The 22,233-nt window shown below is 40.0% G+C and overlaps 2 protein-coding genes, 1 long non-coding RNA gene and 1 pseudogene across 9 annotated transcripts; 2 read left to right on the forward strand and 2 right to left on the reverse strand.

Moving 5' to 3' along the window:
- The first annotated feature begins 4,093 nt into the window (after nucleotides 1-4,093).
- LOC115141861 (lens fiber membrane intrinsic protein-like) lies at nucleotides 4,094-6,154 on the forward strand. Of its 4 annotated transcripts, none has more exons than XM_029681156.2 (6): nucleotides 4,094-4,295; nucleotides 4,380-4,440; nucleotides 4,739-4,914; nucleotides 5,274-5,423; nucleotides 5,577-5,711; nucleotides 5,986-6,154. In XM_029681156.2, the coding sequence occupies exons 2-6, from the start codon at nucleotides 4,433-4,435 to the stop codon at nucleotides 6,045-6,047; spliced, it is 531 nt and encodes a 176-aa protein (XP_029537016.1). In that variant the 5' UTR covers nucleotides 4,094-4,295; nucleotides 4,380-4,432; the 3' UTR covers nucleotides 6,048-6,154. The 4 variants fall into 4 exon arrangements, with proteins under 4 accessions (XP_029537016.1, XP_029537015.1, XP_029537017.1 ...); XM_029681155.2 differs by having other exon boundaries at nucleotides 4,095-4,295; nucleotides 4,727-4,914; XM_029681157.2 differs by lacking the exon at nucleotides 4,380-4,440 and having other exon boundaries at nucleotides 4,095-4,295; nucleotides 4,727-4,914.
- A 578-nt stretch (nucleotides 6,155-6,732) lies between these two features.
- On the reverse strand, nucleotides 6,733-9,426 carry LOC135575060 (heat shock cognate 71 kDa protein-like; annotated as a pseudogene).
- Nucleotides 9,427-9,626: 200 nt separating this feature from the next.
- On the forward strand, nucleotides 9,627-11,880 carry LOC115141862 (uncharacterized). Of its 4 annotated transcripts, none has more exons than XR_010458530.1 (5): nucleotides 9,627-9,729; nucleotides 9,814-9,860; nucleotides 10,425-10,655; nucleotides 10,813-10,949; nucleotides 11,093-11,880. It is a non-coding gene; the product is annotated as an uncharacterized LOC115141862 (long non-coding RNA). The 4 variants fall into 4 exon arrangements; XR_003865414.2 differs by lacking the exon at nucleotides 9,814-9,860 and adding an exon at nucleotides 10,157-10,224; XR_010458531.1 differs by lacking the exon at nucleotides 9,814-9,860 and adding an exon at nucleotides 10,157-10,224 and having other exon boundaries at nucleotides 10,878-10,949.
- On the reverse strand, nucleotides 11,711-18,916 carry LOC115141860 (heat shock cognate 70 kDa protein-like). The gene is made up of 9 exons (XM_029681154.2): nucleotides 18,801-18,916; nucleotides 16,551-16,760; nucleotides 16,245-16,450; nucleotides 15,915-16,067; nucleotides 15,221-15,776; nucleotides 14,608-14,810; nucleotides 14,184-14,382; nucleotides 12,420-12,652; nucleotides 11,711-12,248 (listed from the first exon to the last, which is right to left on the reverse strand). Exons 2-9 carry the CDS (start codon nucleotides 16,753-16,755, stop codon nucleotides 12,060-12,062), a joined length of 1,944 nt encoding a protein of 647 aa, XP_029537014.2. The 5' UTR covers nucleotides 16,756-16,760; nucleotides 18,801-18,916; the 3' UTR covers nucleotides 11,711-12,059.
- Between the last annotated feature and the right edge of the window lie 3,317 nt (nucleotides 18,917-22,233).

A 22,233-nucleotide genomic window follows, 5' to 3' on the forward strand; every position in this document is an offset into this window, starting at 1 on the left:
GATGGATATTTTGGGTATATATGGACCGATTTAATCGAAAAAAAGACCCAATAGTGATGTTTATGGGACATATAGGAGTGCCAACAAAGAAGCTCGTCAAAGGTAATGAATGTTTTATATTTTATTTCTGCGTTTTGTGTAGCGCCGGCTACGCTAATTATTTTGTTTAGGTCCCCTTCAGGTATTTCGGGGTGTTGCATGCTATCAGATAATAGCTTCTCATGCTTTCGCCGAAAAGCATTTTAAAAATCTGACTTGTTGGCTAGATTCACAACGAGTGTAGCTTTAATTCAGTACCCTGCATGTGTGTTTTAATGAACGTTTGAGTTTTAACGAGTGCTATTAGCATTTGGCGTAGCGCATTTGCATTTCCAGATGGCTGGGTGGGACGCAGACGTCTCAGGGGATGCTAAGAGGTTTTAAGAGCTGCCTGTATTATAGGACTACTGGTAATTTTGTCTCCACCTGTCCACTAAAAGCCCAGGCTCTCCGGTAGAGAGAATTTGCAGAGATGATCACATGTTCTGTTGACAAAATACTCCGGAGTCAGTTACCATGTGGAGGATGACAAGAAACACCCACATGCTTATTACCAGTTGGCCAGATACTGGTTACATGAGTAATAGAGGCCTACGGAACTGGCTCCATACTCCTTTGCACTTATTCACATTTTATTGTTACAAAGTGGGATTTAATTGTATTTTTTTTGTCAACAATCTACACAAAATACTCTGTCAAAGTGGAAGATTTTTTTTTTTAATTGTAAAGATTGATAAAAATGTAATAGCTAAAATGTAGTCATTGCATAAGTATTCAGCCCCCTGAGTCAATACATGTTAGAAACACCTTTGGCAGTGATTACAGCGGTGAGTTTTCTTGGGTAATTCTCTAATTGTTTTACAAACCTGGATTGTTCAATATTATCCCATTATTCTTTTCATAATTGTTCAAGCTTTGTCAAGATGTTGGGGATTGTGAATTCCCCTCCCAGTGTCTGATGTAAAGCAGAATGAAGCAGGTTTTTCCCTACAATTTTGCCTGTGCTTAGCTCCGTCCTGTTTCTTTTTATCCTGAAAAACTCATCAGTATCTGCTGATGTCAAGCATAGCCATACCATGTTGCACTTACCACCATGCTTGAAAATAAGTAGGCAGTTACTCAGTGATGTGTTGTGTTGGATTTACCCCCAAACATAAGGTTTTGCATTTAGGCAAAAAAGTGTATTCCTTTGTCGTGTTTTTTAGCAGTCTTACTTTAGTGCCTTGTTGCATACAAGATGCATGTTTTGAATTTGTTTTCTGTATATTCGTATTATTCTGTTCACTCTGTCATTTAAGTGATTGTGGACTCACTACAATGTTGTTGATTCATCCTCAGTTTTCTCCCATCACAGACATTGAACTCTAACTGTTTTAAAATCACCAAAACGGTTGAATACATACAGAGAATTTGAGTTCATTGTTGACAAAAATAATTAAATTAAATACATTTTAATCCCACGTTGTAACACAATATAGAGTGAAGAATACACTTGCTGTATACTTAAGTTTCTGTATACATATAGTGTACTTGATCACTCATAAGCAGAGTTTGAATGAATATACTGAATTCCAATTAGTTTGAAGTTGAAGTACAGGTTTAATGAGTCTGTACGTTTAATGATAGTGAGCATATAGTATACTTAAATACTGAAAAACAATTAATTTATAGTACACTTTTAATAAGCATATTGAAGGTTGATGATAGTGTATTTATAGTATACTAAAAGACTGAAATAGCAATGAATATAAAGTACAATTTTAAGAAGTGTGTTGAAGTGTAATTATAGTATAGAATATATATAGTATTATAGTATATATATATATATATATATATATATATGTAGTATACAGTATAGAATAGTACATTTAATATTTTAAGTATATTATTAGAAATGTTTATATTTAAGTACACTTTAGTATACTTGTAATTGATTAAATATATTTATTTTTGCTTTGGATTTCATTATCCGGACATGAAACCCACTGAAAACCTATGGTTTGAATTGAAGAGGGCAGTCTATAAGCGCAGACAAAGGATATCAAGGATCTGGAAGGATTCTTTCTGTATGGAGAAATGGTCTTAAGATCCCTCCCAATGTGTTCTCCAATGCAAAAAGACTTCACGATGTTATTCTCGCAGGGTGTCAATCATTTTGACCCCTACCTTTTTGAGAGAAAAAAAGTATGACTTGTTAAACAAAATATTTTTCTCTGAGCAATTGTATGAGTTTAATAAATCCTGTTGCGACTCTAGGGGCAGTATTTTCATTTTTGGAGAAAAAAAACGTTCCCGTTTTAAACGGGATATTTTGTCAGGACAAGATGCTAGAATATGCATATAATTGACAGCTTTGGATAGAAAACACTCTAACGTTTCCAAAACTGTAAAGATATTGTCTGTGAGTATAACAGAACTGATGTTGCAGGCGAAAGCCTGAGAAAAATCCAATCCGGAAGTGCCCCATATTTTGAAAGCACTGCGTTCCAATGAGTCCCTATTGAGCTGTGAATGTGCTATCAACCAGCTTACGCTTTCTACGTATTCCCCAAAGTGTCTACAGCATTGTGACGTAGTTTTACGCATTTATGTTGAAGAATAGCCGTAGGCGGCTACATTACACCTGATGGCTCCCAAGGTGACTCTCGCGATTGGAGGTAGCCATTACTCCAATCAGTCCTACTGAAAAAATAATTGTCCCGACGGATATATTATTGAATAGATATTTGAAAAACACCTTGAGGATTGATTATAAACAACGTTTGCCATGTTTCTGTCGATATTATGGAGCTAATTTAGAATATTTTCACCATTTTCGTGACTGCAATTTCCGGGCGATTTCTCAGCCAAACGTGAAGAACAAATGGAGCTATTTCGCCTACAAAAATAATATTTTGGGAAAAACTTAACTTTGGCTATCTACCTGGGAGTCTCGTGAGTGAAAACATCCGAAGTTCATCAAAGGTAAACGATTTAATTTGATTGCTTTTCTGATTTTCGTTGCATGCTGCTAGCAAGGCATAATGCTATGCTAGTCTATGATAAACGTACACAAATGTTTGTCTAGCTTTGGCTGTAAAGCATATTTTGAAAATCTGAGATGACAGGGTGATTAACAAAAGGCTAAGCTGTGTTCCAATATATTTCACTTGTGATTTTCATGAATAGGAAGCTTTTCTAGGAAGATTTCTGTCCGTTGCGTTATGCTAATTAGTGTCAGGCGATGATTACGCTCCCGGACCCGGGATGGGGAGTCACAAGAAGAGAGAAAAAAAGTATTACTTGTTAAACAAAATATTTTTCTCTGAGCAATTGTATGAGTTTAAAATAATATAATTTTCCCATTTATTTGAGCTTAGCTCAGTATTTTAAATATTTATTTCAAACAGTCATTTTTGCTCATCTTTATCAAGGCTGTCAATAATTTCAGACCCCACCATGTATATACAAATTTAAAACACTCACTGATAAAATGTCTTCTGATAATGTTCCCGCCTCCCAAAAGACTTAACTCTCCACCAAAAAATGTTAAATACATCATTATTGATTGCTTTTACTGAAAATGTGTTAATTGTGGAATAGCACTGAATAACTAGAATCACTGTTTTGTGACTATGAAATACATTTACCATCATTTGTTCAAGACACCTGCTACCCTAGCAGGGGAAAGTGTTACATAGTGACTCATATTCATCACAGTGTGTATTTAAAGCTGGTTTTTGGATCAAGGTCAAAGAATTACTGGCCAGTTGAAATTCAATTAATTGAATGCAGTTTTGGGAGTTCAATTGTAGTTTCGATAACATCTGATGTTGTGAGAGATAAGATTATCTAAATTTAGCTTACCCAACATGAGAGCCCCAACTATACTTTTTAAAATTTATTTTCTGTGTGAAATAACTATGTGAAATGAACTTTTACTGCATAGTGTAGGAGCCTATTGCCAAACCATGTCCACTGTGGATGGCAGTGCAGCATTTTGAATTGAAACCTCTGTGTCATCAGTATTACTGTGACTTACCCAGCGCTTTAATAGTTTCGTATTTTCAGCAGATTCTCTAAAACACAAAACTCATCCCCTGTGATTGGTTGTGGCTCAGCATGCTCTATTGTGCCTCGGGGCCGTTTGTTCGCCTGGTTTCCGACACACAATCTAAACTTTCCTGCCAGGCTGGGCAATACCGGGCTCCGGAGTGTATTGACAACCCCCCTGTATTATTGGAATTTCTGACTTTTTTTCAAAAAGGATAATAAAGGTAGGTTATTACTTACCTAAAATCTGACGTCATGTGTGTGCTTTGACATAATGTAGGTGACTTAAAGTTAATATTTCTTCATAGAAAGGACAGAAGAGAGGACAGAAGAGAGAGGACAGAAGAGAGACAGATCAGTCATGTCAGGGTAAATACAGTGTATCAAAGCTAAAACTATGTGCCACATTTGAAAATACCTTGCTCTAACAAACTGTCTAAAAGCAGCAGGCCTATGGTAAAACAAGTGGAATATGAATGTGTACCTTGAAAGATTATTCTTTGGAAAATGTAATTGGTTCAGACCCTTTCAACTATTCAAAGCATGCAATGTTGTGTTACTCTATGCTGTATTCACCAGCCATGAGATGGTAGTGTGTAGAGATGCTTCAGTGTCCCAGCCAGTTGTGCTGTAGGCTAACTGTCTCCTCTGTCAGTGTGCTTGGCAGGATGTACAGCTTCATGGGCGGTGGGTTGTTCTGCGCTGGAGTTGGGAACATACTCCTTATTATCTCCACAGCAACTGATTACTGGATGCAGTATCGTCAATCTAACAACTACATGCATCAGGGCCTGTGGCGCTACTGTATGCCAGGGAAATGCATGACACATACAGATAGCATTGGTAAGAGCAACATGTCTCCTTTGTCATCAAATGTACTGTAAGTTAAATAAAGGCCTTGATGAGGTCACATTCAGTCATTTGTTCCTTGCTGTGAATATCTAGTGTAAAATAATTTCCACAATAAAGGAATCAGCTCCATTTATTTGAGCAGGTTAAGTTGTGAATAAATCACCACATTTCAATAGTTGGTGCAATATATTAAATATTGTGTAATAAGTCATTGTTAAGTGATGTCACATTTTTGTAAAATGTGAAATGTAATTCAGTAGTAGACAGGAATAGTAGTAATGCTTGTTGGGTTAGTACCTGTACTGTACTGAGTATCAGCCTTGTCCTCTCTGTGCCCTCTCCGTCACCAGCGTACTGGGATGCCACTCGTGCCTTCATGATCCTCTCCCTGCTGGCCTGCTTCCTTGGCATTGTGATCGGCGTCATGGCTTTCATACGCTCCTCCTCCTTCAGTGGGTTTGACAAGACGTTTGCTGCCGGCATCCTCTTCTTCATCTCCTGTAAGTGTTTCCTTCCCCCTCCTACTGTCATTTCTCCCTGTCACTCTCTATATCAAGCATAGAAATATAATGAATTCATTCCATGCTATCAAGTCCCTGTTGAGGGATGTGATAAAGGGAATAAAGCAGCGTTTGATTGACTACTCTCCACAGGTTTCTTTGTACTGCTAGCGATGGCTGTGTACACTGGGGTGACGGTGAACTACTACGGTAAACGATATGGGAACTGGCGTTTCTCCTGGTCCTACATCATGGGTTGGGTGGCCGTGGTCCTCACTTTCTTCTCAGGTAGGATGATGTGGTTCTGCCTATAGAGCTAAATGCAATCATTTACTATCAGTGTGTCCCAAATGGCCAACTATTGCCTTTAGTGTTCTACGTTTGACCAAGGCCCATAGGGCTCTGGTCAAATGTAGTGCACTATATAACCAGTAGGGTGCCATTTGAGATGGCTCAGTCCAACATGATTCATTTGAATATTTTCTTCTTCACATAAGTAAATAATCCAGTGGACAGTATGTCCATGAACTGAATGGTAATGTCTTCCCATTTTCTTTTACAGGTATCTTCTACATGTGTGCCTACAGGATGCATGAATGCCCGAGAAACTCCAACTCCCGCTGATTTGAAAAAAAACACAAACACAGCTGACACCAGGGTTTACACACCAACAGTAGCTACGTCATTTCTTGTTTACCTGACCACTATTGAATAAGCAATAAAAAGGGTCAATCCAATTGTGTTTCTTCTTTCCATTGAGTGGTATTCATCGGTCTGATAAGAATATAAACCACAGTTAAGATTATGTTCAGGTATAAGTTAGAACATTTATTTAAAGCTGCATTGTAACTTTTTGGGTGACCCGACAAATTCATAACAATGTGAGTAATAGATCAGTCATTCTGATTAATCCAAATCTAAGTGGTAAATATGTTTTTATTTGCACCATTTCTAGGCTTTCCTTTCTTAAGTTTCAGTTTTGTACACCAGCTTCAAACAGCTGAATATACAATATTTTTCATTATGAAAATATATTTCAGTGGTTTAAATGGTACAGTGATTCTCTCTACACACTATATGTGTTTTTTTTTGTCACAACTGAAATTAGGCAAACTATTATAATTTTAGCAACCAGGAAATGGAGTGATTTCTGCATAGCACAGCTTTAACATTAAATGATAAACCATGATGGTCATCAAGACTGTCATAGGTGTCAAAATTAAAGGAGGATCTGGAAGAGTGTGAATTCAAGAGATTCTTTATTTGTTTAATAGTTATCTTTAGCCAACAGTGTAATGCAAAGGCAAAAACATTTTGCAGTCAGAATTCTACTTGTGAAAAACATGCTCTGTATACAGTAGTAACCATTCACTGGTTGATCTGAAAACGTTTAACAATAGGTAGAACAGTGCCCATGAAAAAGATTCAATTCATTGGTTGCTTTCAGCATAAAAAGATGAATGACCAAAACCAACATAAGTAGTCAATGCAGATTGTGAAAATAAAGGTTCAGCCCATTCCAAGCTATAGAATGTGGACCACTATTTAGCCATATCCAATCAGGAGTAAAAGTATACTCTGTATGGTCTAGTCGACTTCCTCAATGGTTGGTCCAGAGGATCCGCCTCCCCGGGTGTGGCACCACCAACCCCTGGCATCCCTCCTGGCATCCCCCCGGGCATGCCCCCTGCACCCTGGTACAGCTTGGTGATGATTGGGTTACACACCTTCTCCAGCTCCTTCTGGTGGTGCTCAAACTCCTCCTTCTCTGCAGACTACAAGGAGAGAGAAAGAGAAAGGTAGATTAGTGCTCTAATCTCCTTGTTGAACCACCAGACATTTGTTTAATCAAATTACAATGAGGGACTCCGAGCGCTATAATTGATTTTAAATATGAATGTTAACCCACTCCATTCTGGTTGAAAGGCCCAGGGCCAGTACTGTACCTGGTTCTTATCCAGCCAGCTGATGACCTCGTTGCACTTGTCCATGATCTTCTGTTTGTCCTCGTCGCTGAGCTTGCCCTTGAGCTTCTCGTCCTCCACGGTGGACTTCATGTTAAAGGCGTACGACTCCAGGCCGTTTTTGGACGACACCTTGTCCCTCTGGACATCGTCCGCAGCTTTGTACTGCTCAGCCTCCTGGACCATGCGCTCTATGTCCTCCTTACTCGGACGACCTATGGAGAGAGGGACAGTCAATGATATGGAGGATTTGTTAAAGCATTGTTGGAGAGGACATCCCTATTTAAAATGTTGTGCATACTTTACAATGGCATAGTATTTAAAGCTACATTCTGGGATTCAGATGTTCAAGATTCAAAGGGTAAATATAAATAAATTGAAATGAACATGAACAGATTCCCAGATCCCAGACTATAGACTAAAAACGCAATCTGAGATTGGATCATCCATGTTTGGACATATATATACAGTTGAAGTCGGAGGTTTACATACACCTTTGCAAAATACATTTAAACTCAGTTTTTCACAATTCCTGACATTTAATCCTCGTAAAAATTCCCCGTCTTAGGTCAGTTAGGATCGCCACTTTATTTTAAGAATGTGAAATGACAGAATAATAGTAGAGAGAATGATTTATTTAAGCTTTTATTTCTTTCCTCACTTTCCCAGTGATGGTATTGAAACCAGGTGTGATGGAAGACAAGACAAAACCAATGGATAATGAAAAATGGATCAGCGATGGCTAGAAGGTCGGTGACGTCGACCTCCGAACACTGCCCGATCAAGGAAAGGGACCAACTTCGGCGGAAGTCGTGACATTCTCTCTACTATTATTCTGCCATTTCACATTCTTAAAATAAAGTGGTGATCCTAACTGACCTAAGACAGGGAATTTTTACTAGGATTCAATGTCAGGAATTGTGAAAAACTGTTTAAATGTATTTGGCTAAGGTGTATGTAAACCTTTCACTTCAACGGTATATATATATATATATATAAGTTCAATTATATATATATATATATATATACATGTCTGCACTATGAGGTTGGAATAATACTGTGAAATTGATTAGGTGGGATAGAGTTTTCGACTGCTTAGCGACATCACCAAGGGTTAAATTAGTTGATGGACCAATAAGAAAGAGAGTTCCAAACTTGTCTGCCAATAACAGTTTGTTTTCAGTTTTCCCCTCCCCACTCAGATCACTCCCAGAGTCCTAGCTTAGTTCTTGCTTGAAAAATGTCTCTTTGCTAAGAATCTATTTTTGTTTATTTTTGTCCTTTTAAATTGAAAACAATCACAGTAAGGTACTAAATTGTTACCCAAAAATGATTTGATATTGAGATGAAAACATAATTTTTTGCTTGCATTCAACAATTGCCCTTCCCCTACATTTTAGAGAGCAATTGTATGAGTTTAAAATCATAACATGTTCCCATTTATTTGAGCATAGCTCAGTATTTGAATTATTTATTTCATACAGTCATTTTTGCTCAACTTTATCAAGGTTGTCAAGAATTTCAGACCTCTCCGTGTAAAATGTTTTGATAAAATGTTTTCTGATTATGTTCCCGCCTCCCAAAAGACTTGACTCTCCACCAAAAATGTTTGAATACATAATTATTGATCGCTTTTACTCAAAATGTGTTAATTATGGAATAGCACTGAATAACTTGAATCACTGTTTGTGATTATAAAATAAATGTACCATATTTGTTCAAGACACCTGCTACCCTAGCAGAGGAGTGTTACATAGTGACTCATATTCATCACAGTGTGTGTTTGAAGCTGCTTTTTGGATCAAAGTCAGAGAATTACTGGCCAGTTTAAATTCAATTAATTGTAAGCTTTTTGGGAGTTCAAATGTAGTTTCGATAAAGATTTGAGTACTTTAACACCTGATGTTGTGAGGGATAAGATTATCTAAATTGAACTTTCCCAAAATGAGAGCCCCAACTACACTTACAAAAAATATGTGTGAAATAACTATGTGAAATGTACATTTACTGCATAGTGTTGGAGCCTATTGCCAACCCATGCCCACTGTGGATGGCAGTGCAGCATTTTGAATTATACCCCTGTGTTATCAGTATTACTGTGACTTACCCAGCACTTCAATAGTTTTGTATTTTCAGCAGATTCCCTAAAACACAAAACTCATCCCCTGTGATTGGTTGTGGCTCAGCATGCTCTATTGTGCCTCGGGGCCGTTTGTTCGACTGGTTTCCAATGCACAAACTAAACTTTCCTGCCAGGCTGGGCAATACCGGGCTCCGGAGTGTATTGACAACCACCCTGTATTATTGGAATTTCTGACTTTTTTTCAAAAAGGATAATAAAGGTAGGTTATTACTTACCTAAAATCTGACGTCATGTGTGTGCTTTGGCATAATGTAGGTGACTTAAAGTTAATATTTCTTCATAGAAAGGACAGAAGAGAGGACAGAAGAGAGACAGATCAGTCATGTCAGGGTAAATACAGTGTATCAAAGCTAAAACTATGTGCCACATTTGAAAATACCTTGCTCTAACAAACTGTCTAAAAGCAACAGGCCTATGGTAAAACAAGTGGAATATGAATGTGTACCTTGAAAGATTATTCTTTGGAAAATGTAATTGGTTCAGACCCTTTCAACTATTCAAAGCATGCAATGTTGTGTTACTCTATGCTGTATTTACCAGCCATGAGATGGTAGTGTGTAGAGATGCTTCAGTGTCCCAGCCAGTTGTGCTGTAGGCTAACTGTCTCCTCCTCCTGTGCTTGGCAGGATGTACAGCTTCATGGGCAGAGGGTTGTACTGCGCTGGAGTTGGCTCAGCTCATTTTATTTGAGCAGGTTCAGTTGGGAATAAATCATCACATTTGGTGCAATATATTGAATATTGTGTAATAAGTAAATGTTAAGTGATGTCACATTTGAGTAAAGTGTGAAATGTAATTCAGTAGTAGTCAAGAATAGTAGTAATGCTTATTGGGTAAGTACTTGTACTGTACTGAGTATCAGCCTTGTCCTCTCTGTGTCCTCTCTGTCACCAGCGTACTGGGATGCCACCCATGCCTTCATGATCCTCTCCCTGCTGGCCTACTTCATTGGCATCGTGATCGGCGTCATGGCTTTCAAACGCTCCTCCTCCTTCAGTGGTTTTGACAAGACGTTTGCTGGCCGTCATCCTCTTCTTCATCTAACCACTAGGCAGGTAGCCAAGGGGTTAGAGTGTTGGATTTAGTGACGGGAAGGTTGCAAGATCGAATCCCTGAACTGACAAGGTAAAAATCTGTCGTTCTGCCCGAGCAAGGCAGTTAACCCACTCTTCCTAGGCCCAATTAGAATTTGTTCTTAACTGACATGAGATTTGAATATGTATGTTGGCAGCAGTCTCTTTGATAGTGATGGTTGTTTAACAGTCTGATGGCCTTGAGATAGCTGTTTTTCAGTCTTTCGGTCCCAGCTTTGATGCACCTGTACTGACCTCACCTTCTGGATGATAGTGGGGTGAACAGGCAGTGGCTCGGGTGGTTGTTGTCCTTGATCTTTTTGGCCTTCCTGTGACATCGGGTGATGTAAGTGTCCTGTAGGGTGCCATTTGAGATGGCTCTGTACAACATGATTCATTTGAATATTATTTTTCTTCACATAAGTAAATAATCCAGTGGACAGTATGTCCATGAACTGAATGGTAATGTCTTCCCATTTTCTTTTACAGGTATCTTTTACGTGTGCCTATAGGATGCATGAATGCCCGAGAAATGACAACTCCTGCTAATTTGACATAAAAATAAAAAAAAACAGCTGAGACCGGGGTTTAGGCACCTACGTAATTTCCTGTTTACCTGACCTCTATTGAATAAGAGTTAATTAAATTGTCTGTCTCTCAAGTGGTATTCATCGGTCTGATAAGAATATAAACCACAGTTAAGATTATGTTCAGTTATAAGTTAGAACATTTCTTTAAAGCTGCATTCTAACTTTTTGGTTGACCAGACCAAATTCACATAGAAATGTAAGTAATAGATCAGTCACTCAATAAAAGCACATCTAAGCGGTAAATGTTCTATTTGCACCCTTTCTATGCTTCCCATTCTTAAGTTTAATTTTTGCATCTTTTACATTTCGGTTTTGTACACCAGCTTTGAAAAGCTGAGTATACAATATTTTTGGTTATGTACATATATTTCAGCTGTTTAGATGGTACAACGATTCTCTCTCTACACTAGGAAATGGCAAGTGATTTCTGCATAGCACAGCTTTAACATTAAATGATAAACCATGATGGTCATCAAGACTGTCATAGGTGTCAAAATTAAAGGAGGATCTGGAAGTGTGAATTCAAGAGATTCTTTATTTTTTTTTAATCGTTTTTTTAAGCCAACAGTGCAGTACAAAGGCAAAAACATTTTGCAGTCACAGAATTCCACTTGTGAAAAACATGCTCTGTATACAGTAGTAACCATTCACTGGTTGAACTGAAAACGTTTAACAATAGGTAGAACAGTGCCCATGAAAAAGATTCAATTCATTGGTTGTTTTCAGCATAAAAAGATGAATGACCAAAACAAACAAAAGTATTCTATGCAGATTGTGAAAATAAAGGTTCAGCCCATTCCAAGATATAGAATGTGGACCACTATTTAGCCATATCCAATCAGGAGTAAAAGTATACTCTGTATGGTCTAGTCGACTTCCTCAATGGTTGGTCCAGAGGATCCGCCTCCTCCGGGTGTGGCACCACCAGCCCCTGGCATCCCTCCTGGCATCCCCCCGGGCATGCCCCCTGCACCCTGGTACAGCTTGGTGATGATTGGGTTACACACCTTCTCCAGCTCCTTCTGGTGATGCTCAAACTCCTCCTTCTCTGCAGACTACAAGGAGAGAGAAAGAGAAAGGTAGATTAGTGCTCTAATCTCCTTGTTGAGCCACCAGACATTTGTTTAATCAAATTACAATGAGGGACTCCGAGCGCTATAATTGATTTTAAATATGAATGTTAACCCACTCCATTCTGGTTGAAAGGCCCAGGGCCAGTACTGTACCTGGTTCTTATCCAGCCAGCTGATGACCTCGTTGCACTTGTCCATGATCTTCTGTTTGTCCTCGTCGCTGAGCTTGCCCTTGAGCTTCTCGTCCTCCACGGTGGACTTCATGTTAAAGGCGTACGACTCCAGGCCGTTTTTGGACGCCACCTTGTCCCTCTGCACATCGTCCGCAGCTTTGTACTGCTCAGCCTCCTGGACCATGCGCTCTATGTCCTCCTTACTCAGACGACCTATGGAGAGAGAGACAGAAAATGAGATGGAGGCTTTGTTAAAGTATGGTTGGAGAGAACATCCCTATTTAAAATGGTGTGCATACCTTACAATGGCATAGTATTTAAAGCTACATTCTGGGATTTGGATGTTCAAGAATCAAAGGGTAAATATCAAAAATTGAATTGCCATGAACAGATACCCAGATCCCAGACTATAGATTTACATGTCAATCTGTGATTGGTTCATCCATGTTTGTACTTTTGAATATACTATAACTATAAATATATATATATATATACACATACATACATACATATATATATACACTCACATATATATATATATATATACATATATATATATATATATATACACATATATCTACACACACAGTACCAGTCAAACATTTGGACACACCTAGTCATTCAAGGGTTTTTCTTTATTTGGACTATTTTCTACATTGTAGAGTAATAGTGAAGACATCAAAACTATGAAATAACACATGGAATCATGTAGTTATTTACAGAAATGTTAAACAAAATCAAAATATGTTTTATATTTGAGATTCTTCAAAGTAGCTTCAAAATGCCTCATGAGCCTAGTCCAACAGTAGTACCCTGTTGGAACCAAAAATAATATTCAGATATTACACGTTTCTAATTTTGTTAGAAAGTAATTTTCATTTAAGTTGAAGTGTACTGTTAGCGAGCTAGCTAATGTTAGCTGGCTCGCTAGCGAACTTTACGTGCATGATCTTTGTAGTAATATTACTCGTACCGCAGATCACTTTCCTTGCTAGTTATAGCCTAATGTTAGCTAGCTAACACTGAACCTGGTTTTTGTTGCCTGCAGATTCATGCAGGGCAGTAACGTCATGAGCTGGGATTATGTATCATTGTTTAGCTAGCTACATGTCTTGAAAGTTAATGATGTCACTGAGACAACTGTTGATAGACGTTGTTGGTAAATTCAGAGCGCAGAATAACCTGACAAATTTACAAACGCTCAACAGCCATTGAATATGGCCAATGTCAGTAAACGTTGGGAAAAAAGCGCAATTAAATTGTTGCCAGCAGCACAGTTGCAGTCACTTGCGATCTGGATAAAATATAAAACAGCCTAAAAAGCTCTGCTAGGACGAGTAAAATGGTCAGAGTGAGCTGTTCTCTCATTTGTGTCTGGAAGTCGCAAGCTAGCCAACGTTAGCCAGTTTGCTTGGGTGCTTGACTGCGGTAAACAATATAATTGTAAACAAACACTGTTCAGTCTCAAAATATGGTTAAAAATAGAAATTTTGATATCATGAATGATCAGTCCTTGCATCCATAGCTAGGTCTATACATTTCTCCAGTCCCATCCCTCAACTTTTCCCCCAAAACAGTGGCGGGTGGGTGAGTTCTTATTGTTTGAAAATCAGATTTGTCCTTTAACTGTAGCTTCTACACCGGCATTGCTTTCTGTTTGGGGTTTTAGGCTGGGTTTCTGTACAACACTTTGAGATATCAGGCTATATAAATAAATTTGATTTGATTTGACTACTAAATCTACCTTTGTCATTGGTGATGGTGATCTTATTTTCCTTGCCAGTGCTCTTGTCAGAGGCGGACACGTTCATGATGCCGTTGGCATCAATGTCAAAGGTGACCTCTATCTGAGGCACACCCCGGGGGGCTGGTGGGATCCCACACAGCTCAAACTTCCCCAGTAGGTTGTTGTCTTTGGTCATCGCTCTTTCCCCCTCATACACCTGACAGGACAGACACACACTCAGGTCAACACTCATGTGGATACATTCTGATTCAAATCTCAAGTTTTAATGTAAACACTAACAAATAAATTAGTGTGTGGGTCAATATTGACTCCGATCCAAATTCAACTTAAATATCAACTAGAGTATATGCTAACATTTTGACACTGATGGACACAATCCATTGAGATACCTAGGAATGAGTCATAAGTATATTCCGCTCACCTGAATGAGCACCCCAGGCTGGTTGTCTGAGTATGTGGTGAAGGTTTGCGTCTGCTTGGTGGGGATGGTGGTGTTCCTCTTGATGAGCACAGTCATGACCCCTCCGGCCGTCTCAATGCCCAGGGACAGAGGTGTGACGTCCAGCAGCAGGAGGTCCTGCACGTTCTCAGACTTGTCGCCGGACAAGATAGCCGCCTGGACAGCTGTCAACAGGCACGGGGTCATCACTCATTCTTAAACAAACCATTAAACAAACCATCTAATGTCTTTTCGATATTAGTCTCCACCCGGCACAGCCAGAAGAGGACTGGCCACCTCTCAGACTGGTTCCCCTCTAGGTTTCTTTCAATGTTTTGGCCTTTCTAGGCAGTTTTTCCTAGCCACCGTGCTTCTAAACCTGCATTGCTTGCCGTTTGGGGTTTTAGGCTGGGTTTCTGTACAGCACTTTGATATATCAGCTGATGTAAGAAGGGCTAGATAAATACATTTGATTTGATTAGGGCTTCTCTGGATGAAGGTTAGAAATGGTAGAACAGGAAAAGACAGTTGACAAGCAGGTTTACTGGGCAAAGCTTTAGATAAAAGAGGGAGCTAGAAAAATAAAGAGCCTCACCTGCACCATAGGCGACAGCCTCGTCAGGGTTGATGCTCTTGTTGAGCTCCTTCCCATTGAAGAAGTCCTGCAGCAACTTCTGAATCTTGGGGATGCGCGTGGAGCCTCCCACCAGGACAATGTCGTGGACCTGGGCTTTGTCCATCTTGGCGTCCCTAAGAGATTTCTCAACGGGGTCCAGTGTGCCTCTGAACAGGTCAGCGTTCAGCTCCTCAAAGCGAGCCCTGGTGATGGAGGTGTAGAAGTCGACACCCTCATACAGAGAGTCGATTTCGATGCTGGCCTGGGTGCTGGAGGAGAGGGTGCGCTTGGCACGCTCACAGGCAGTGCGCAGACGACGCACGGCCCTCTTGTTGTCGCTGATATCCTTCTTGTATTTGCGCTTGAATTCTGAGATGAAGTGGTTGACCATGCGGTTGTCGAAGTCCTCTCCTCCAAGATGGGTGTCTCCGGCAGTGGACTTCACCTCAAAGATCCCGTCTTCGATGGTCAGGATGGACACATCAAACGTACCACCGCCCAGGTCAAAGATTAGGACGTTTCTCTCCATTCCCACCTAAAAACATTTTATTTTGTGAGTTCAATTATTTTTAGGGTGAAATTTGTCTCTCAAAACACATGGTCAATGGGCCTCAGTTTACAGTTCTGAGTTCTAAGTACTGTTGTTAGTGTTGATAAATATATATAAATGAACCTTCTTGTCCAGGCCATAGGCGATAGCAGCAGCGGTTGGCTCATTGATGATGCGGAGTACGTTGAGACCTGAGATGGTCCCTGCGTCTTTGGTGGCCTGGCGCTGAGAGTCGTTGAAGTAAGCTGGCACAGTGACCACTGCATTGGTTATAGTCTGCAGGAGGAAATATTTACAACTAAGTGAACAGACAAGACAGTCTTCATTTTTGAAAGTCACCTCTACAGTGTGAGAAAAATGCATTTATATTTTGTTAAACCATTCAGTAACACCCAAAAGACCATAACATGCATTGCTATGAAGACAGAGTGATAGGACTGTTGTGATGCTCACTTTGCCCAGGTAGGCCTCTGCAATCTCCTTCATCTTGACCAGCACCATGGAGGAGATCTCCTCTGGGTAGAAGGCCTTGGTCTCTCCCTTGTACTCCACTTGGACCTTGGGCCGTGTCGAGTCGTTGATCACTGTAAACGGCCAGTGTTTCATGTCTGCCTGGACGACATTGTCGTCAAACTTCCGCCCAATCAGCCGCTTCGCATCTGGGAAAAGATAAGGGGGTAAACAAGAGTTAATGCCACACAAGTACATCTTATATACCGTACATGGTATTCGATCAATTTCTCCAAGTGAATTTCATACCAAACACTGTGTTTGTGGGGTTCATGGCCACTTGGTTCTTGGCAGCGTCCCCAATCAGCCTTTCTGTGTCTGTGAAGGCGACGTAGCTGGGTGTGGTTCTATTGCCCTGGTCATTGGCAATGATTTCCACTTTGCCATGCTGGAACACACCCACACATGAGTAGGTGGTGCCCAGGTCAATGCCAACTGCTGGTCCCTTTGACATGGTGTCTGAAAATGAAGAGCGATATCATTAAAACAAACCGTGTAGTGGCAGAGTAGAGATTTTTGTAAAAGTAAAAGTAGAGATCCTGAGGGTAGACTCTGGGACAACTCTGTACAACTGGTCAAGTTGGGTCTATTTTGGTATAGGCCTGTGACACATGATGCTATTTTCAGAAAAGTTCATACTTTTTGTCGTAGCCTATTGTGTCATTGAAAGACCCCTGGACCACCTGTTCAAAAAGGAGTATTGCATTATTGGATACTCACACTGCTCTCAAGGCAGGTCTGCCGGTTTTTACTAGCGGAAGTGACTTTTCATAGCAGGTTTATGAGAACTTAAGAAACAGGTTAGGATAATTTGGCCCTACACCCAAACAAGGGCACTGCGTTCATCCACCTCTGGCCTGCTCGCCTCCCTACCACTGAGGAAGTACAGTTCCCGCTCAGCCCAGTCAAAACTGTTCGCTGCTCTGGCCCCCCAATGGTGGAACAAACTCCCTCACGACGCCAGGACAGCGGAGTCAATCACCACCTTCCGGAGACACCTGAAACCCCACCTCTTTAAGGAATACCTAGGATAGGATAAAGTAATCCTTCTCCCCCCCCCTTAAAAGACCTAGATGCACTATTGTAAAGTGGCTGTTCCACTGGATGTCATAAGGTGAAAGCACCAATTTGTAAGTCGCTCTGGATAAGAGCGTCTGCTAAATGACTTAAATGTAATGTAAATGTAATTAATGTGGCATGTTAGGAGAATTAATGTGTAATATTAGGATAATTAGATTAAGGTTAGGAAAAGGGTTAGAAATTGCTAAAATTGTCCCAACCCCACAAATCTAGATACAAACAGGTCTGTCCTGAGAACAGTCTTAGTTTCCACTAATGCGATTCTGCATTCAAGACTCATCCTTGTCTTGACCTTCAGTGCAACAGCTGTCTTTCAACCAGACATTCTTCAAAGCATTTCGTCTTGATACAGACAGTTATTTTACTAGCAGGTTAGAAGAGCCATTTCGCTAACCTTAGTCTCATAACCTGCTAAGACAAAGTAACTTTGGTATCGAAGCAGCCTTGAAGTGTGTTTCCCTAGTTACAGGTTGGGAGTAGGCATGGGGGTAAAGAGGACGTGCTTTATTATAGCATTTTACATTTTAGTAATTAACAGACTCTTAACCAGAGCGATTTACAGTTAGTGCATTCATTTTAAGGTGGCCCAACCACATAACACAGGCATAGAAAGTACATTTCTCCTCAAAGTAGCTATCCACAGTCAGTTAGAAAGGGGGGGGTTAAGTGCAAGTCACGTTACTGTTTACGTTTTTTTTTTTTATGTCCGCCTGTTTTAACTGAATAGCTAAAGTAACTCCATACTTATTAACACTTTAACCAAATTAACATGATAGAACAAATCCTGGAAGCGATTCCTCACTATCACCTACTCAAATACAAAACAAACATTTTGCCGGGAGTTCTGTCACGGAGGGCTCTGCCCTGCCGCGGGTGGGTTGGGAAATTGCTGGAACATTCAGTTCAGTTTCATCACCATCCAACTCACGTAGGCTAGACTTGATAGGCTTGCCATTAAAATAAGTTTCACACGCAATTATTTAAACTCGAACATATGTTACCAGCACATTGGGTTACATCGACAGAGTAAACCAATTGTTCAACTGAATTGGTTCATGTTGGAAGGCAAGCCTTCTTCACAGTTAGCCTAACAAGAGAGCGTCCCTTTAAACTGCAAGCAAACTGAAACTGCCATATCCGATGACGCAATCGTTGAAACTATTTTTGCGTTCAAAAATAATGTAGCCATTTTCAATTAGTATTTGGGCTTACAGGAGACGTTGAATAGGGCGATTCTACAGGAGACTTGAATATGAAACCCAACCGTAGGTAACGTTTCCTGTGAATCGAGATTATGCCTTATATAGCCATTTATGCTTGCCGTTTCAGTATTGCTTCAAGCTTGTTAGCCTAACTTACTGTTTTTCCATCTCCAACAATTGTAATGCTGATATTCAACCTCAATTTAAAAATGCTTACCTTATTAAAGATAAGAAATCAGACAGAAAATGTAGCTTCACCCTGAACAGTACCGAAGGTTTCCGCATCTACAATATTCTCGCAGAAACTGGGCGGGCTGGTGATTTCTGAGGTATATAAAGATTTCGGCAGAACAGTCTAGAACTGAGCGATGTAGCCAATCAAGTCAAGCTTCTTGTGTGCCACAGGGAGGGGCAGTTAATTGAATGCAAGTGTCACAAAAAAAAGTGATGGTGATGTCGGAGGCAGGCCACAACTCCATCCCACCTTAACAATTTCACCGTATTACAACCTATTATTTTATTTATTTTTACCTTTATTTAACTAGGCAAGTCAGTTAAAAACAAATTATTATTTACAATGATGGCCTACCAAAACATCAGCATCCTGGGGTCCAGCAAAATTAAAGCAGTTATAAACAATTAAAAACATGACATTACATTTCACAACAGATTTCACAACACATTAAGGGTGCGTTCATAAATTCACTCTGGCTGTCTCCAATTTCAGAGCACTCTTGTCTGAGAGTAATTCAATTGTTGCGAGAAGCACAGTTGCAGTCACCAACGCTCTGGAAAAAAATGGAAACAGCCTAACCAGCTTTTCTAGGGCAAGTAAAATGGTCAGAGTGAGGTGTTCTCTCATTTGTGTCTGAAGTACTGTAGCTAGCAAGCTAGCCAACGTTAGCCAGTTAGCTTGGGTTCATGACTGCCGTTGGGAGGTCAGAACTCTCGGATCAACCCTACTCCTCCGCCGGAGCTTCCAGTATGCGGTCTGAACGCTCCGATAGAAACACTCGGAGTACACTCTGGCACTCCAGAGTGAATTTACGAACACATGCCCTCCGGCCACTCCACATATCTACAACACAAAATCCATGTGTGTATAGTGCGTATGTTATCATGTGTGTGTGGCTGTGCCTGTGTGTGTCTCTTCACAGTCACCACTGTTCCATAAGATGTATTTGTATCTCTTTTTTAAATCCAAATGTACTGCTTGCATGATTTACTTGATGTGGCATAGTTGAATGTACCTTATGGCTCCAGTGGAACTGTGAGCATCCCATAAATCTTTCTGTAGGGGACTGTGAAAAGACCTCTGTTGGTATGTCTTGTGGTATGGATGGGTTTCTGAGCTGTCTCCGGAAGGTGTTTAAACAGACTCGCTCAGGTGTTCAACATGTCAATTTGTTCCACTTACTTTGAGCCAGAGAGATCGACATGCATTTATTGGGCTAGCTCTTCTGTACATTTAAGTGGTAGGGAGGCCCTGTTCTGGCCAGATTGGATGTCCTAAGTCCCTTGTTTGCCCAGGGACTGGACAGTAGTCCAGGTGAGACAAAACTGGACCTGTCAGGGCCTGCCTTGTTGATAGAGATGTCTTGTAGAAATGCAGAGCAGTGCTTTATTACTGGAAGACCAGTGGAGGGATTTTAGCAACTGTTGTATATGTTTAGACCATAATAGTTTAAAACCAGGGTTACTTCTGGATGAGTTTAGTTTAATGGCACAGGCAGGGAGCCCAATTTCAACAGCATTATTCATTACAATATTTAGTTGAGGTTGACAAGTGCCTGATTTTTCCCTGCGCAATGCTTTTGTTTGAAATATTTAGGACTAACCTATGTTGTTGGAAGTTACACCTACCGGAAACGTGCCAGTTTTGTTAGTTTAAAATCGACAGGGTTACTTCAAGGAGTCTCCTCAACTTGCTCTGGGAGGAGGACACATTATTCATTACAATATTTAGTTGAGGTTTAGTGAATGATTTTTCCCATAGGAAATGCTTTTAGTTTTGAAATCTTTAGGACTAACCTATTTATTGAAGTGGTGATCCGTCATCAAACGTTTAGAACACCTACATTCAGGAGTTTCTTTATTTTTTCATTGTAGAATAATAGAAGATTCAAAACTATGAAATAACTGCATATGCAATCATAGGAGTAACCAAAAAAAGTGTTTAACAAATCAAAATATATATTTAAATGATTCTTCCAATGATTTACTTGACCTGTGGCATAGTTGAATGTAGTCATGGCTCAAGGTAGCTTCTGAGAGTCCCTGGAATGCATTTCAATGTTCTTCTAAAAAAGTACATTTGTGAAATGTCTTTCCATGTCTTAATGCATTTGGCCAATCAGTCTGTGTGTGTGACAAGTAGTTTAAACAGATTGCCCTATTTGCATAAATGACAATCCGTCCACTTACTTTGGCCAGAACAGATCTGAATGCATCTTATTGTCCTCTCCTGGGGATTTAAAGGCCAGACGGGGACCAATGTTCTGGGCCAATTGTAAGTGTCCTAAGTCCCTTTTTGTCAAAACACAACAGAACACTGGAACAAAACAATAAACGTCCAGGTGCGACAAAACTTGGTCCTGTGGGCCTGCCTTGTTGATAGAGATGACAAACACCCACCAGCAGAAGTGCTTTATTATGGACAGACCTTCCCAATTTTAGCAACTGTTGACAGCTTAGCCATAATAGTTTAAAATTTACTTCAAGCAGAGAACTTGCTCAATTTCCATACTAGGCCAACATTATTCCCAAATTATACAAATTTAGTTGAGGTTTAGTGAATGATTTTTCCCATATAAACAATGACTTTTAGTTTTGAAATATTTCAGGACTAAAGCTATTTATTGGAAGAAACACAGCCAATCATTACGTTTTAGACATGAATAGTTTAAAATCCAGGGTTTTCAAGAACTTTGTCTCCTTTGCTCAATTTCCATTATTCATTACAATATTTAGTTGAGGTTTAGTGAATGATTTTTCCCATATACAATGCTTTTAGTTTTGAAATATTTAGGACTAACCTATTTATTGGAAGTTACACTACCGGTCAAACGTTTTAGAACACCTACTCATTCAGGAGTTTCTTTATTTTTTACATTGTAGAATAATAGTGAAGACATCAAAACTATGAAATAACACATATGGAATCATGTAGTAACCAAAAAAAAGATTCCACTATTGCCGTTGTGAGGTCAGAACTCTCGGATCAACCCTAATCCTCCGCCAGAGCATCCAGTATGCGCAAATAATAAGAAGACACAAATAATAAGAAGAGACTTCCTTGGGCCAAGAAACACGAGCAATGGACAGTGGAAATCTGTCCTTTGGTCTGGAGTCCAAATTTGAGATATTTGGTTCCAACAGCCGTGTCATTGTGAGACATGGTGTGGGTGAACGGATGATCTCCGCATGTGTTTTCCCCACCGTAAAGCATGGAGGAGGAGGTGTTATGGTGTGGTGGTGCTTTGCTGGTGACAATTTCAGAGATTTATTTAGAATTCAAGGCATACTTAACCAGCATGGCTACCACAGCATTTTGCAGCAGTAAGCCATCCCATCTGATTTGGGCTTAGTGGGACTATCATTTGTTTTTCAACAGGACAATGACCCAACACACCTCCAGGCTGTGTAAGTGC

The sequence above is a fragment of the Oncorhynchus nerka genome, linkage group LG14, assembly GCF_034236695.1.
Source record: "Oncorhynchus nerka isolate Pitt River linkage group LG14, Oner_Uvic_2.0, whole genome shotgun sequence".
NCBI classification, from domain to species: Eukaryota; Metazoa; Chordata; class Actinopteri; order Salmoniformes; family Salmonidae; genus Oncorhynchus; species Oncorhynchus nerka.

Bases quoted from the DNA above. Each gene is read 5' to 3' on its own strand.
- LOC115141860 (XM_029681154.2), bottom strand. From the start codon at position 16,755: ATGTCAAAGGGACCAGCAGTTGGCATTGACCTGGGCACCACCTACTCA. The intron at 16,451-16,550 runs GTATGAAATTCA...ATCTTTTCCCAG, and splicing joins CCCCACAAACACAGTGTTTG to ATGCGAAGCGGCTGATTGGG. The intron at 15,777-15,914 runs GTTCATTTATAT...AAATGTTTTTAG, and splicing joins CCTATGGCCTGGACAAGAAG to GTGGGAATGGAGAGAAACGT.
- LOC115141861 (XM_029681155.2), top strand. The intron at 4,915-5,273 runs GTAAGAGCAACA...CTCCGTCACCAG, and splicing joins GACACATACAGATAGCATTG to CGTACTGGGATGCCACTCGT. The intron at 5,712-5,985 runs GTAGGATGATGT...TTTCTTTTACAG, and splicing joins GGTCCTCACTTTCTTCTCAG to GTATCTTCTACATGTGTGCC.